Genomic DNA, 11,775 nt, shown 5'->3' with positions numbered 1-11,775 from the left:
TTTGCATTGAAACGGGGGATTTCTTCAGTATACACTATTCCAGAGCCAAATAAAATAAATTGAAATAAAATCACTGGTGATATGAAATGATATCACATGTTCTAGCTATAATTATATTTGATCATCGTAGAACTGATAGATGGACACAAATACGAAGTACAACAACATAAACTTCCCCACCAGTTTCAATGAAAATGCAGGTTTTTCCTTCGGATGGAGTTTTCCAAGGCTAAGCTAAGCAACAAGGCAATAGAAAACTTGGTGCAGAACATAGAAACTTGAATCCTCCCTGGTATGATGTCTAGCTAACCATGACTGCCTAATATACACAGGTTGGCAATCCCCGGCGAAAATCCATGACTGCTAGTGTGGCAGCACTATGTGCAAGTGCACCTAACACAACAAACACATGGAAGATCTGATGGCTGTGTCCTGCAATATCAAATTTACCGGGTTTCCAGCGTTCTGGTATCCTACTAACATAGAACCCAGCTCCCGTGGCATAAAAAATAGCCATAGCAAGTTCATACCCCAGAGCAGCAATTACGGGTTGATGGTCCCAATGGATAACAAGGGCATGAACAGCAGGAATAACCCCTGAGAAGCCCATGGTGAGGAAGAGAGTGGCCCTGAATGTCCGGAAACGGGGTGCAGAGAGACTCGGCGAAAGGAGTGTAATGATGACAAGGACGCCAAGAATGGATATTGAAGAGAGATAGAAAAAGCGGGAGTATGGATTGCAGTGGAAGGTATAGTATATGGGAGCAAAGAAGGAGCAAACTATCATAAGGGAAATGCCCGCATAGTCCAGACGCCAAAAGAAATAGTTGAAGCGTCTGGAGTGACAAGCAAAGAGGTGGGAGAGGGAGCTGCAGACTAAGCAGCCCATAGCACCACTTAAGAACACAAACCAAGGCCAGCTTGGAATTGTACTAAAACCATCTTCCTTGTTAGCATAAATGAATGACTCTGACATTTGCTTCAAATGTGAATCCTGCAAACAAACATAGATGCTTGAACTCCGGATTTTATTAAAATGATTAATGCAGCTCAGATACAAATACAAATATCTTTGTAACTCTATCAAATAAGCAAAAATCCTTTGTTATTTTTGTGCTTGCTCTTAGAGTAAGTCCACCCGCTAAGTCACCCAGTCACTTACTATTCACTGCTTTTTATGTTTATTTCCATTTCTGCAGTGAATAGTAACTGACCCTTATTAGAGCAAGTTTACCTGTTAAGCTTGACCGGTCAAGACCCTATTCACTATTTTTTTGCCTTATATTGTCACTATTGAGGTTGGCAGGTCAGACACTGTTCACAAAATGTCAAGAACGGTAATTTTCGTAGTCAATTTCTTGACCAGCCAATCTCAATAGTAAAAATATGAGGCAAAAAAACAGTGAATAGTCTTGACCGATCAAGCTCAACGATCAACGAGTGAACTTGCTCTTACGGTGTTTAGATTTTATCAGACAAAGCTAAAAAGGAGGAGGCATTACTAGGTAGGCACGTGAAAAGAACCAAAGCTAAAGCCATAGCTTTGCTTGGGGTCGTGCTTCGACCGGTTCAAAATCGATCTAGGCCTAATCAATTATCTAATCTGAACCATCGGTTTCGATATTGTGCTAGCATCAAACCAAAGTACAGAATATAAAATTGTTCAATAAGTAGGCCTAAAGAAAAGCCCATAAATAAATATCAATATCTTCGTCCAAAAAAACAGAGTACATAAATGTCTGCATCACTTACACCTAAAGGTCAGCTATACACACCCTTTTTACTTTTGAATCTAACTTTTTCATGCAAAATGGTCCACAACACCTCAAGTGTTGTATATTTAAGCAAATGAGGATATCATAGATCAATTCAAATGCCAAAAAAATAAGACTAAAGGAATATAAATTAAAAAGAGAATATAAGACCAACTTTTAGAGTGTGACTACATTTTATATATTTGGATTTTTTTTAAATAATACGAGCTTTTCGCACATATGCTCTTCATGTGTAAGACAATTTTTTCCATGAGAAAAAGAACAACGAAAACTAAAATGAACGTTTTATTTCTTTTTTCATCCAGTCAGAGAAATATAGTTGTAAATGGTGAAATTCGATTTTCCCGCGTATTCATCAGAATCAAACAATTTTTTTCTGCTGGTATTTTTCAGCTTCCAAATTTCAAATTTCTTTTTGGGAAATTAGATAAACAAAACTAAAATATTTGGTTAAAATTGGAATTTAACTCTAAAAAAAACACAGGAATATAACCAACTAGCGAACTTATGCAGAGCCGCCTCTAGTGCTCCACACAATAAAATGGCAACATCCACCATTCCTTCCCTTCTGGAGTTGGGACCCACGGTGATATTAAAAGTAGGGTTTGGACGTTTGGTGGTGTGGGACCCATCTCTTATTTCTTCCGTGTCGAAACGAGTAGAAAAATCCAAGTCCCAGAGAATACTACTTTTCAGAACAAACAAAGTCCGAGAGAGAGAGAGAGAGGGAAAAAAAAGAAAAAAAAGAAAAAAATGGAACTGACCGGAGCAAATAGAGCGTCGGAGACATTAAGCTGGTTCATCTTCATCATCGACGGCCCAGAAACCGAAGCCCTGAAGAAGAAGAAGAAGCAAAGCCAAAAAAAAAAAAAAAAGGTTAAAATTACGAAAATACCACGGACGCGTAAATAGATAGCGATGATGACCAAAGTAGCTAATAATATTCCAAGCGCGCCCTTCACCTGGAGAAATTCCCCAGCAGAGCTCCCATATCCTTCGAGCTCATCACCGCTAGTCCCACGAATATCAAGAACCCCAACAAATGCCTACAACAACAACCTCAAATATCATTTCACCATTCATCAATTTCTCAAATATGAAACACAGACACGGAAACAGTGATGATCGACTGACTTACGTCCAGATGTTGAGGGTTTCGTTGTGCCAGGCAAAGACGCTGAAGATGACATCCTTTAACGGCCACTCGCAGCGGTAATAGTCCAGTATGTACTCGTTGTCCTTCATATACTGTGGCAGGTCTTTAAACTTAACCAGCATCCTCGTCTTCTTCTTCTTCTTCTCCTCCTGCTGCTGCTGCTGACTACTACTGCTGTTGCTGCTGCTGCTACTCTTCGCCGACCTCGCCCCGTGATTGCACATCGCTGATCGCCCCGCCGGAAAACGCCTCCGATTTTGGTTCTCCGGCAGATCTGGACCCTCCTCCTCCTGCTTTCCCTCTCTCTCTCTAATTTCGTCACTTGTGGTCTCTCTAGTTTCTATTTATAGGCGACCACCCAAACGTGTTTGGCTGTTCTTTTCTTTTCTTTAAGAGAAGAAAATGAATGAGGGGTTTTCGGGTACGTGGCAGCAGCTGGTTGGTTACGTCAAAGGGTAGGAGTTGGAGTAATGTAGCGATGGAGGGTCCAGGACTCCAGGGGATTAATTGCTGTTGGGATGAGTCTTTGTTTACCTGGCATTTAAGGACATTCAAATATGGCGGAAGGTGAGAAACGTAATTTTGGTGACCCATATTTAAGGACAAAGTCTTTCTAGGACAATAATCAATATTGGCCTTCTGGTTGGGCCAACTACTTTGGGCACATGTTCCAAAATTCCGATAATCACCTGGCCCGTTTTTCTTGCATGGCTTTTGTTTTTTTAATATTTTGGACGGTTTGTTTTTTCGTTTGAAATATTTTGGACGGTTTACCTCTTCATTATTTATTTATTACTTTTTAATTTTTAATTTTTTTTAACTGAGGGTGAATTATTGTTGGAACCTCTTTCCATGCCTTTCTTGACATAACGTCTAAAACTCTAAATCATTAAACTAAATTCTTGGATCTGCTACTATATTTAATTGTGTATATTGTTAATTATTGTTTTCTCAAAGATTGGTTTTGAATTTGGATTGTGTGTCACATAGGTTTTGAATTTGGATGAGAAATTAGTTATTGTTTATACCACAAATACGGGACCACACGGCTAAATGGTCACGAAAAGAGGTTTGGGTCCTAAATCTATAAGGTAGGCCCTAGGGCTCAACACATATACTACCTCTCACATTCTTAACTTTGGTAGGCCACACTTAGACCCACATGAAAAAATAATGGTCACAAGCTCAAACCTACACTATGAATACATGCATCTCATTCAATGTAAGCAACCACTCTCTCTTTACTCCTACGATATTTACATTCTTGTATGTATCTAACTTAGGCATCTGAGAGTCGTAGACCGGTAACCCCGATTTACCCTTTAACTTTTGTTCGTGATTGACAGGTGACGAAATCTAGCGATGGTCTGCTCTCTCGTGATTCTTGGTTTTCCCACGAGAACCACACAAAAACATTTGCTCATCCAAACAAGCTCATATTTGGTTTTCTCCCAAAAGTACCGAGAAGCATACATATGCAAAGTGAAATGATATAAAAAAAAGGATTAATTACATACTAGCCTCTTAACACACGCTAACGCGTGTGTCAATTTGCTTTTTCTTTTTGTTATATATTTATGTAATATTAATATGATTTTTTTTTGTTTTCAAATAAGAACACTCTTTTCAAACTGCAATTGCAGTTCTAATGCAGTTGGGAAAGAACTGCTCCCAGCCTCTCACGTTGTGTTTTTTTTTTTTTTTTTTTTCATTTTCTGTTTTTTATACTTATCAAGTTACTATTATAGCCTATATACATTAAACTACAGATTTTAAAATTTAATAAAAGAAGGGCAATTTCAGGTATTTTGAAAATTTAACATTAAGGGTTGTTTGGTTAATTAATACTGATAAGTACATTTTTGAATTTTTTTTTGCCATAAGGTTAGCAACTAATTTTTTTTCCCGCCATAAGTGTTATATTTTGGATATAAAAACTAACGTATTTACATAAATGCCACTACAGTAAAAAGTGAACAATCATTCTCTCTTTTATCTCCAACGAGGTCTCTGGTCAACTCCAGCGGGTCTCCGGCCAACTTCTGGCCAACTCTGACAGGTCTTCGGTTAACCTCTGGCCAACTTCTGGCGGATCTCCGGCCAACTTCCAGCGAACTCTGGCGACCACAAAAGCTACTGTCACTAACACCAAAAACTACTGTGGCTAGTAACAAAAGCTAATCTGATGAGATTTCCAGCAACCTCCGGCGGGGTCACAAAAGCTACCATCACTAGCAACAAAAGCTACTCTGGTGAGATTTCCGGCGATCTCCAGCAAGGTCACAAAAGCTACTGTCGCTGGCAACAAAAGCTACTCCTGAGATTTTTGACAGCCTCCGGCTAGATAATAAAATCTAGGGTCTTTGACCAAAAGCTCCAAAATGAGCCAAAGTTATCCAACTTACCCCAACAACAAATTTTTATTCCCACTAACCCAATTTGAATTGAAATAACAATTTTACCATTAGTCTAATTAATGAATTACAACCACATGCCCTTCTCTCCTCTCTCTCTCTCTCTCTCTCTCTCTCTCTCTCTCTCTCTCTCTCTCTCTCTCTCTCTCTCTCTCTCTCTCTCTCTCTCTCTCTCTGAACCAGTGCACGGCCTTTAGCTCCATTCTCTGGTCTAGATGGCCGGTGGCAAGACGAGGACGACGATGGAGGTGATTCTTGGTGAAGGCACAGATCCGGCGCCATCGATCGTCGCAGATGTTGGTGGATTGGCGGTCGCAATTCAGAGCAAGTTTCATACACAAAAATCGTACCCTAACGGCTTGATTGAGAAGCAGTCTCGACTAAGCGGGGTCACGTGACCTGATCACGATGGAGGCAGTGGAGGTTTCGCCTGCCACGTCGGATCCCGGGTTGTTCTGGTCGATTTTGTACACCGTGCTACGCGTGTCCATGTCTGCCGACCTCTCCCAGCAGTTGTGGTCGGAGTAGGGGCCGCCAACCTGGACGAAGATGACGCCGTGAATATAACGTCCCGAACCTAAATTCACCGGTTTACTAGTTGTTGGACAGTGAACGACAATTTGTTTTACCTTTACTCTTTTTCGGTAACTTTAGTGGCCCTAAATTGTTGACTTTTGTTAGGGTCAAAATTTGAGAAAGTTTTCTTCATGAAAGTTGTAGAGGGTGTTAAACCGAGCGCGTGCATATGTGGTACGTAAAAATCGGAGCTCGTATGCGAAAGTTATAAGCAAAATTGTGAAAGTTACTGTTCATGGTAAGTAGTATAAATTTGAAAAAGTTACTGTGGCCAGTAAGTTTTCTTTTTTCCTCTTTTCTCTCTTTCTCCCGCGTTTTTCTTCCTCTCCTCGGCTCTCTCTGCAACTCCGGCCATCTCCCTCTTCCGGCCACCTGGGAGCGAACAACCAGCACCGGTCGTCTCCTCTACCCTTACCCAACCTCCCCACGGCGGTAACTCACGGCGACTTGGCCGGAAAATGACGCATCGGGTCCTTGAAGTTTCACTGTAGCAGAAGTGGTCAACGCCGATATCTTCCGTTTCCTGCCACCAAACCGGAGTCGAAGGTGGGGCTTTTGCCAAGGATCATTTCCCCCCTAGCCTTGAGCCGCGATTTGCAGCATGGAAGGAGAATCAAGGAAAGCCCGATCCTAGGGTTTGGGATTTTTCTGGAAATTTTTCACCGGCCTATTTGGAGCTCTTAAAGGTAAAATTGGATTGTGTTGTGGTTGAGAAAAATGTTGGGTCTGATGAGTAGGTGGCGCTGCTGAAATTTGGTGACCATTGGAGGTGGTGGCCACTAGCGCGTGAGCCCCACGCGCCGCCACTGTATGACAGGACCCGACCCAGGAATCACCCCTATTACCTGGATACGAGCCTGCAGGGCCCACATTAAGCGAAATCCTACCGAAAATTCGGCAGAACCTCCCCTAAATATGGGCAACCCAAAAATTTACAAACCTGGATATGATTACAACAGTAACTTCTACTCAACCTACAATATCATATTACAACCCAAGCATATATATTACATCCGGAAAGTTCAAATCCCAACATAATCCTCCGTAGAAGCACTACATCCATCAAACTTAAAGGAAAAGGTATATCAGAGCAACACTAAAACTAAGCCGAAATCATACAAGGTAGGTTAAGTAATAACCTACGGACAAAAAGGAAGCGCTGATTTCCAAAGTCCTTGAGCCTGGACGCAATCTCGGCTAATCTGAAATCTGGGCATTTGAAAACGAAGGGCCCAGGGGAAAACATATAAAATCCATTAGAGTGAGTGGACAAAACCGAAACTAGAATCAAAACAATTTATGGTATGCTTCCCCATTTCTCTTTTTAACAAAACCATCATGCAGCGAGCCTTTTTTTTTCCAAGAAACTCATTTGATTACTAGGAAGGACTGCTTCCTAGGCATCTCATGCCATCGGGGAGGGACTGCCACCCGATGACGCATCGGAAGGGACTGCCAACCGGATAGGAGGCGGTGATTAGTTGGGACTGCCAACTAGCCACAGGTAGTAGACGGGATTGCCGACTAACTACATCAAGTCATCTGGAAGGGACTGCCAACCAGATGACGCATCGGGTGGGACTGCCACCCGAGCTATAGTCTTGACGGGACTGCCGACCAGACTATTACCTAGAAGGGACTGCCAACTAGGTAAGATACGCATGCGCCAAACTGGCCTCCTTGTCAACTGTTTCCTTTTTAATCCTTTTCTTTCCATAAAATCACATTTCAAAACTTAATACCATGCGGCATGAATTATTTAAATAAAAATAAAGGTCCACTCACAAGTGAATCCCGCCGCTAAACCTGCTGCCTGCCTGTGTCCTCCTCGCTCGAGGGCTCAGTACGTCCTGTCACAATAGAATAGGATATAATTAACCATATAATGAGATACTCTCAAAAACAACTCATTCCCCTCGGAATAAGCATCCGTTATTCACAAATGGTTATAAAACGCCCATCCTTTAATTTGGGATTAAATTCTATCATTCCTTTACAATCTCAAAGCCCTCTAACTCAAACTACTCAACCGATTTTAATTCGATTTCTCAATCGATCAAGGACTTCACTAAATTTAAATCTTCACAAGAACCTTTCGATATCTAAATCAATTTAATCTCACCTCCTTCATCACAAACTACCACCAATCGATAATATAAATCCTTCCAAAAATTCCCACAATCATTCGTAATTTTTCCCCGTAAAAACTCCAATCGAAACAAACTTCGTATCCACGAACTCGATTTTTTCGTATTCTACGACAATCTCAAAGAAATTCCCTAATTTACCGTACTAAAGAAAAGTCACTTTTCGGTCAACCACGGTAAAAAGTAATTAGTAGGTACGGGGCATTACAATCTCCCCTCCTTATAAAAATTTCGTCCTCGAAATTGTACCTGTCAAGGAAAAAGATGTGGATACTGTTGCCTCATTTGATCCTCTGGTTCCCAAGTAGCTTCTTCAACCAAGTGATTCCTCCATAATACTTTAACCAAAGGTATAATCTTACTTCGGAGTACTTGCTCACGACGATCAAGGATCTGTACTGGTTCTTCTTCATATGTTAGATCTTCTGTAAGTGTAATGGGTTGAACTGATAGCACATGCGAAGGATCAGTGATGTACTTGCGAAGCATGGAGACATGGAAAACATCATGTACTTGAGATAGTTGTGGAGGTAAAGCCAAGCGATAAGCGACAAGACCAATTCGTTCCACAATCTCATAGGGACCCATATACCTTGGACTTAGTTTCCCTCGTTTACCAAACCTTACCACACCCTTCCAAGGAGATAACTTCAGAAATACCCAATCACCAACTTGAAATTCAAGATGCTTCCTGTGTTTATCTGCGTAGCTCTTCTGTCTGCTTTGGGCCGTCTTAAGTCTCTCTCTGATCACTTTAACTTTATCTGTTGTGATTTCAATAATCTCAGGACCAATAAGTTGTCTTTCTCCCACTTCATCCCAACACAAGGGGGTCCTACACTGTTTCCCATACAAAGCTTCGTAGGGAGCCATACCAATACTCGAATGGTAACTGTTGTTATATGCAAACTCCATCAAAGCCAAGTGCTTATCCCAACTTCCTTTAAATTGTAGAGAACAAGCCCTCAACATGTCTTCCAAAGTTTGTATAGTCCGCTCAGATTGTCCATCAGTTTGAGGGTGGAAAGCAGTGCTAAATTGTAATTTTGTTCCCAAACATTTGTGAACCTTCCTCCAAAACTTTGATGTGAATCGAGCATCACGATCAGAAACAATGGACTCAGGGACACCATGAAGCTTTACAATTTTGTCCACATACAACTTTGCCAGTTTATCCAAACTAAAGGTTTCCTTAACCGCCAGAAAATGAGCTGATTTGGTGAGTCGATCTACAATCACCCAAATACCATCATTACCATCCTGCGTACGAGGTAACTTGTAAATAAAATCCATGGTGAGATGTTCCCATTTCCATTCTGGGATTGGCAAAGGTTGCAACAACCCCGACGGTTTTTGCCTTTCCGCTTTCACTTGCTGGCACACAAGGCATTTGCTCACAAAAGCTGCAATTTCTATTTTCATGTTTGGCCACCAATAGTACTCCTTGAGAGTCCGATACATTTTTGTACCACCAGGATGCAGGGCATACGCGGAGTTATGAGCTTCATCAAGTATTTCTCGTTTAAGTGCTTCATCGTTAGGGACGCAAAGTCTCTTCCCAAACATCAATGTTCCATCTCTTCGAATAGAAAACTCAAGTTGCCAACCACCACGAACACCTTCTTTAATCCCTTCAATTCTTGGATCAAGAGGCTGGGCTTCCCGTATTTTATCAATGAATGCTGGTCTCACATGAAAACTAGCTACCAGAGTACCAACCTCATCAACCGATAACTCAACCCCCGTAGATCTCAACTCTGCCAATAGGGGTACACGAGTGACCCTTAAATATGACAAGGTCACGGATGGATTCCTACTAAGTGCATCCGCCACCACATTCGCTTTACCGGGGTGATACTCAATGGTACAATCATAATCTTCAATCAATTCCATCCATCTTCGTTGTCTTAAATTTAGATTCGGTTGTGTAAACACATACTTGAGGCTCTTATGGTCAGTGAAAATCTGACATTTGGCTCCATACAGATAATGCCTCCATAGCTTAAGAGCAAGTACAATAGCTGCCAATTCTAAGTCATGTGTGGGATAATTCAACTCATGTGGCTTCAACTGTCTAGAAGCATAAGCAATCACATTACCATGCTGCATTAAAACACAACCCAAGCCTTGTCTAGAGGCATCGCTGTAAATTACATACTCCCCACTATCATCCGGCAAGGATAGAATTGGAGCACTAGTCAGCCGACTCTTAAGTTCTTGGAAGCTCCGCTCACAATTTTCAGACCAAACAAATCTGACACCCTTTCTCGTTAACTTAGTAAGAGGAGCGGCAATTCTAGAAAAATTTTGCACAAAACGTCGATAGTAACCAGCAAGACCCAAGAAACTACGAATTTCCGTCACATTGGTAGGTCTTTCCCAATTCAACACGGCTTCTACTTTTTGGGGATCCACACTAACACCACCAGCTGTAATGACGTGACCCAAGAATGTCACTTGGTCAAGCCAAAACTCACACTTACTGAATTTAGCATACAATTGGTGTAGCCGTAGAGTCTCCAACACAATATTCAAGTGCTTAACATGTAACTCCTCACTCTTAGAATAAACCAATATGTCGTCAATGAACACAATCACAAAGCGGTCAAGATACGGGCGAAACACCCTGTTCATGAGATCCATGAAAGCAGCGGGTGCATTAGTCAACCCAAAAGGCATAACAAGGAACTCATAATGACCATAACGTGATCGAAAAGCAGTTTTGGCTACATCCTCCTCTTTAATCCGTAACTGATGATAACCAGACCTCAAATCAATCTTTGAGAAAACTTTAGCACCCCTCAACTGGTCAAACAAATCATCAATGCGGGGCAAGGGATATTTATTCCTTATAGTCACCCTGTTTAGTTTCCGGTAATCAATACAAAGCCTCAAAGTACCGTCTTTCTTCTTCACAAACAACACAGGTGCACCCCAGGGAGATACACTAGGTCGTATAAATCCCTTATCCGTTAACTCCTGCAACTGTACATACAACTCCTTCAGTTCCGCCGGTGCCATTCTATAAGGTGCTTGAGAGATGGGTGTTGTACCTGGAAGTAAATCAATGGTAAAGTCTATCTCTCGCACCGGGGGCAATCCAGGCAATTCTTCTGGAAATACATCTGGATAGTCACCAACAACAGGAATTTGGCTAAGATCCATAACTTCGGCATTTGAATTCACCACATGTGCCAAATAAGCTTGGCAACCCTTACTCAACATCTTCTTAGCAGTTAAAGCTGAGATTATGCAAGATGGGAGAACCTCCCGTTCACCATAAAAGGTGACAACTGGCTTACCCGGACTCCGAAATAATACAGTACTACAAAAGCAATCCACTAAGGCATGATGCATCCGTAGGAAATCCATCCCGAGGATTACATCCAACTCCACTAACTCAAATGGAATCAAGTCCGCCTCTAAACAAACTCCTTCTACAAACACACCACAAAAACGATGTACCCACTCAATTCTATGTCTTTCCCCCGATGGTAGAACAACATGCCACTCTCCGAGTAGGAGAGATGGGGGCACATTAGCAAAGAAAGAAAACCTCTTAGACATAAAGGAGTGAGAGGCTCCAGGATCAATCAAAATGAAAGCTGGTTGACCAAAAACAACTAACATACCCATAATGACGTTCGGTGCAGTGCGACCCTCCTGCTGGGTCATAGCATGAAGACGGGCCTGGGTCACTGGACGCC

The 11,775-nt window shown here is 41.7% G+C and overlaps 1 protein-coding gene across 1 annotated transcript; it reads right to left on the bottom strand.

The window, feature by feature from the left end:
• Nucleotides 1-41: 41 nt before the first annotated feature.
• LOC112197266 (heptahelical transmembrane protein 2) lies at nt 42-3,265 on the bottom strand. Its single transcript, XM_024337887.2, has 4 exons — nt 2,914-3,265; nt 2,738-2,821; nt 2,540-2,609; nt 42-994 (listed from the first exon to the last, which is right to left on the bottom strand). The coding sequence occupies exons 1-4, from the start codon at nt 3,153-3,155 to the stop codon at nt 320-322; spliced, it is 1,071 nt and encodes a 356-aa protein (XP_024193655.1). The 5' UTR covers nt 3,156-3,265; the 3' UTR covers nt 42-319.
• Between the last annotated feature and the right edge of the window lie 8,510 nt (nt 3,266-11,775).

This window comes from Rosa chinensis, chromosome 4 (genome assembly GCF_002994745.2).
Source record: "Rosa chinensis cultivar Old Blush chromosome 4, RchiOBHm-V2, whole genome shotgun sequence".
Classification (NCBI taxonomy): Eukaryota; Viridiplantae; Streptophyta; class Magnoliopsida; order Rosales; family Rosaceae; genus Rosa; species Rosa chinensis.
The sequence above is the reverse complement of the archived record's forward strand: the minus strand, read 5'-3'. Positions and strand labels throughout refer to the sequence as shown.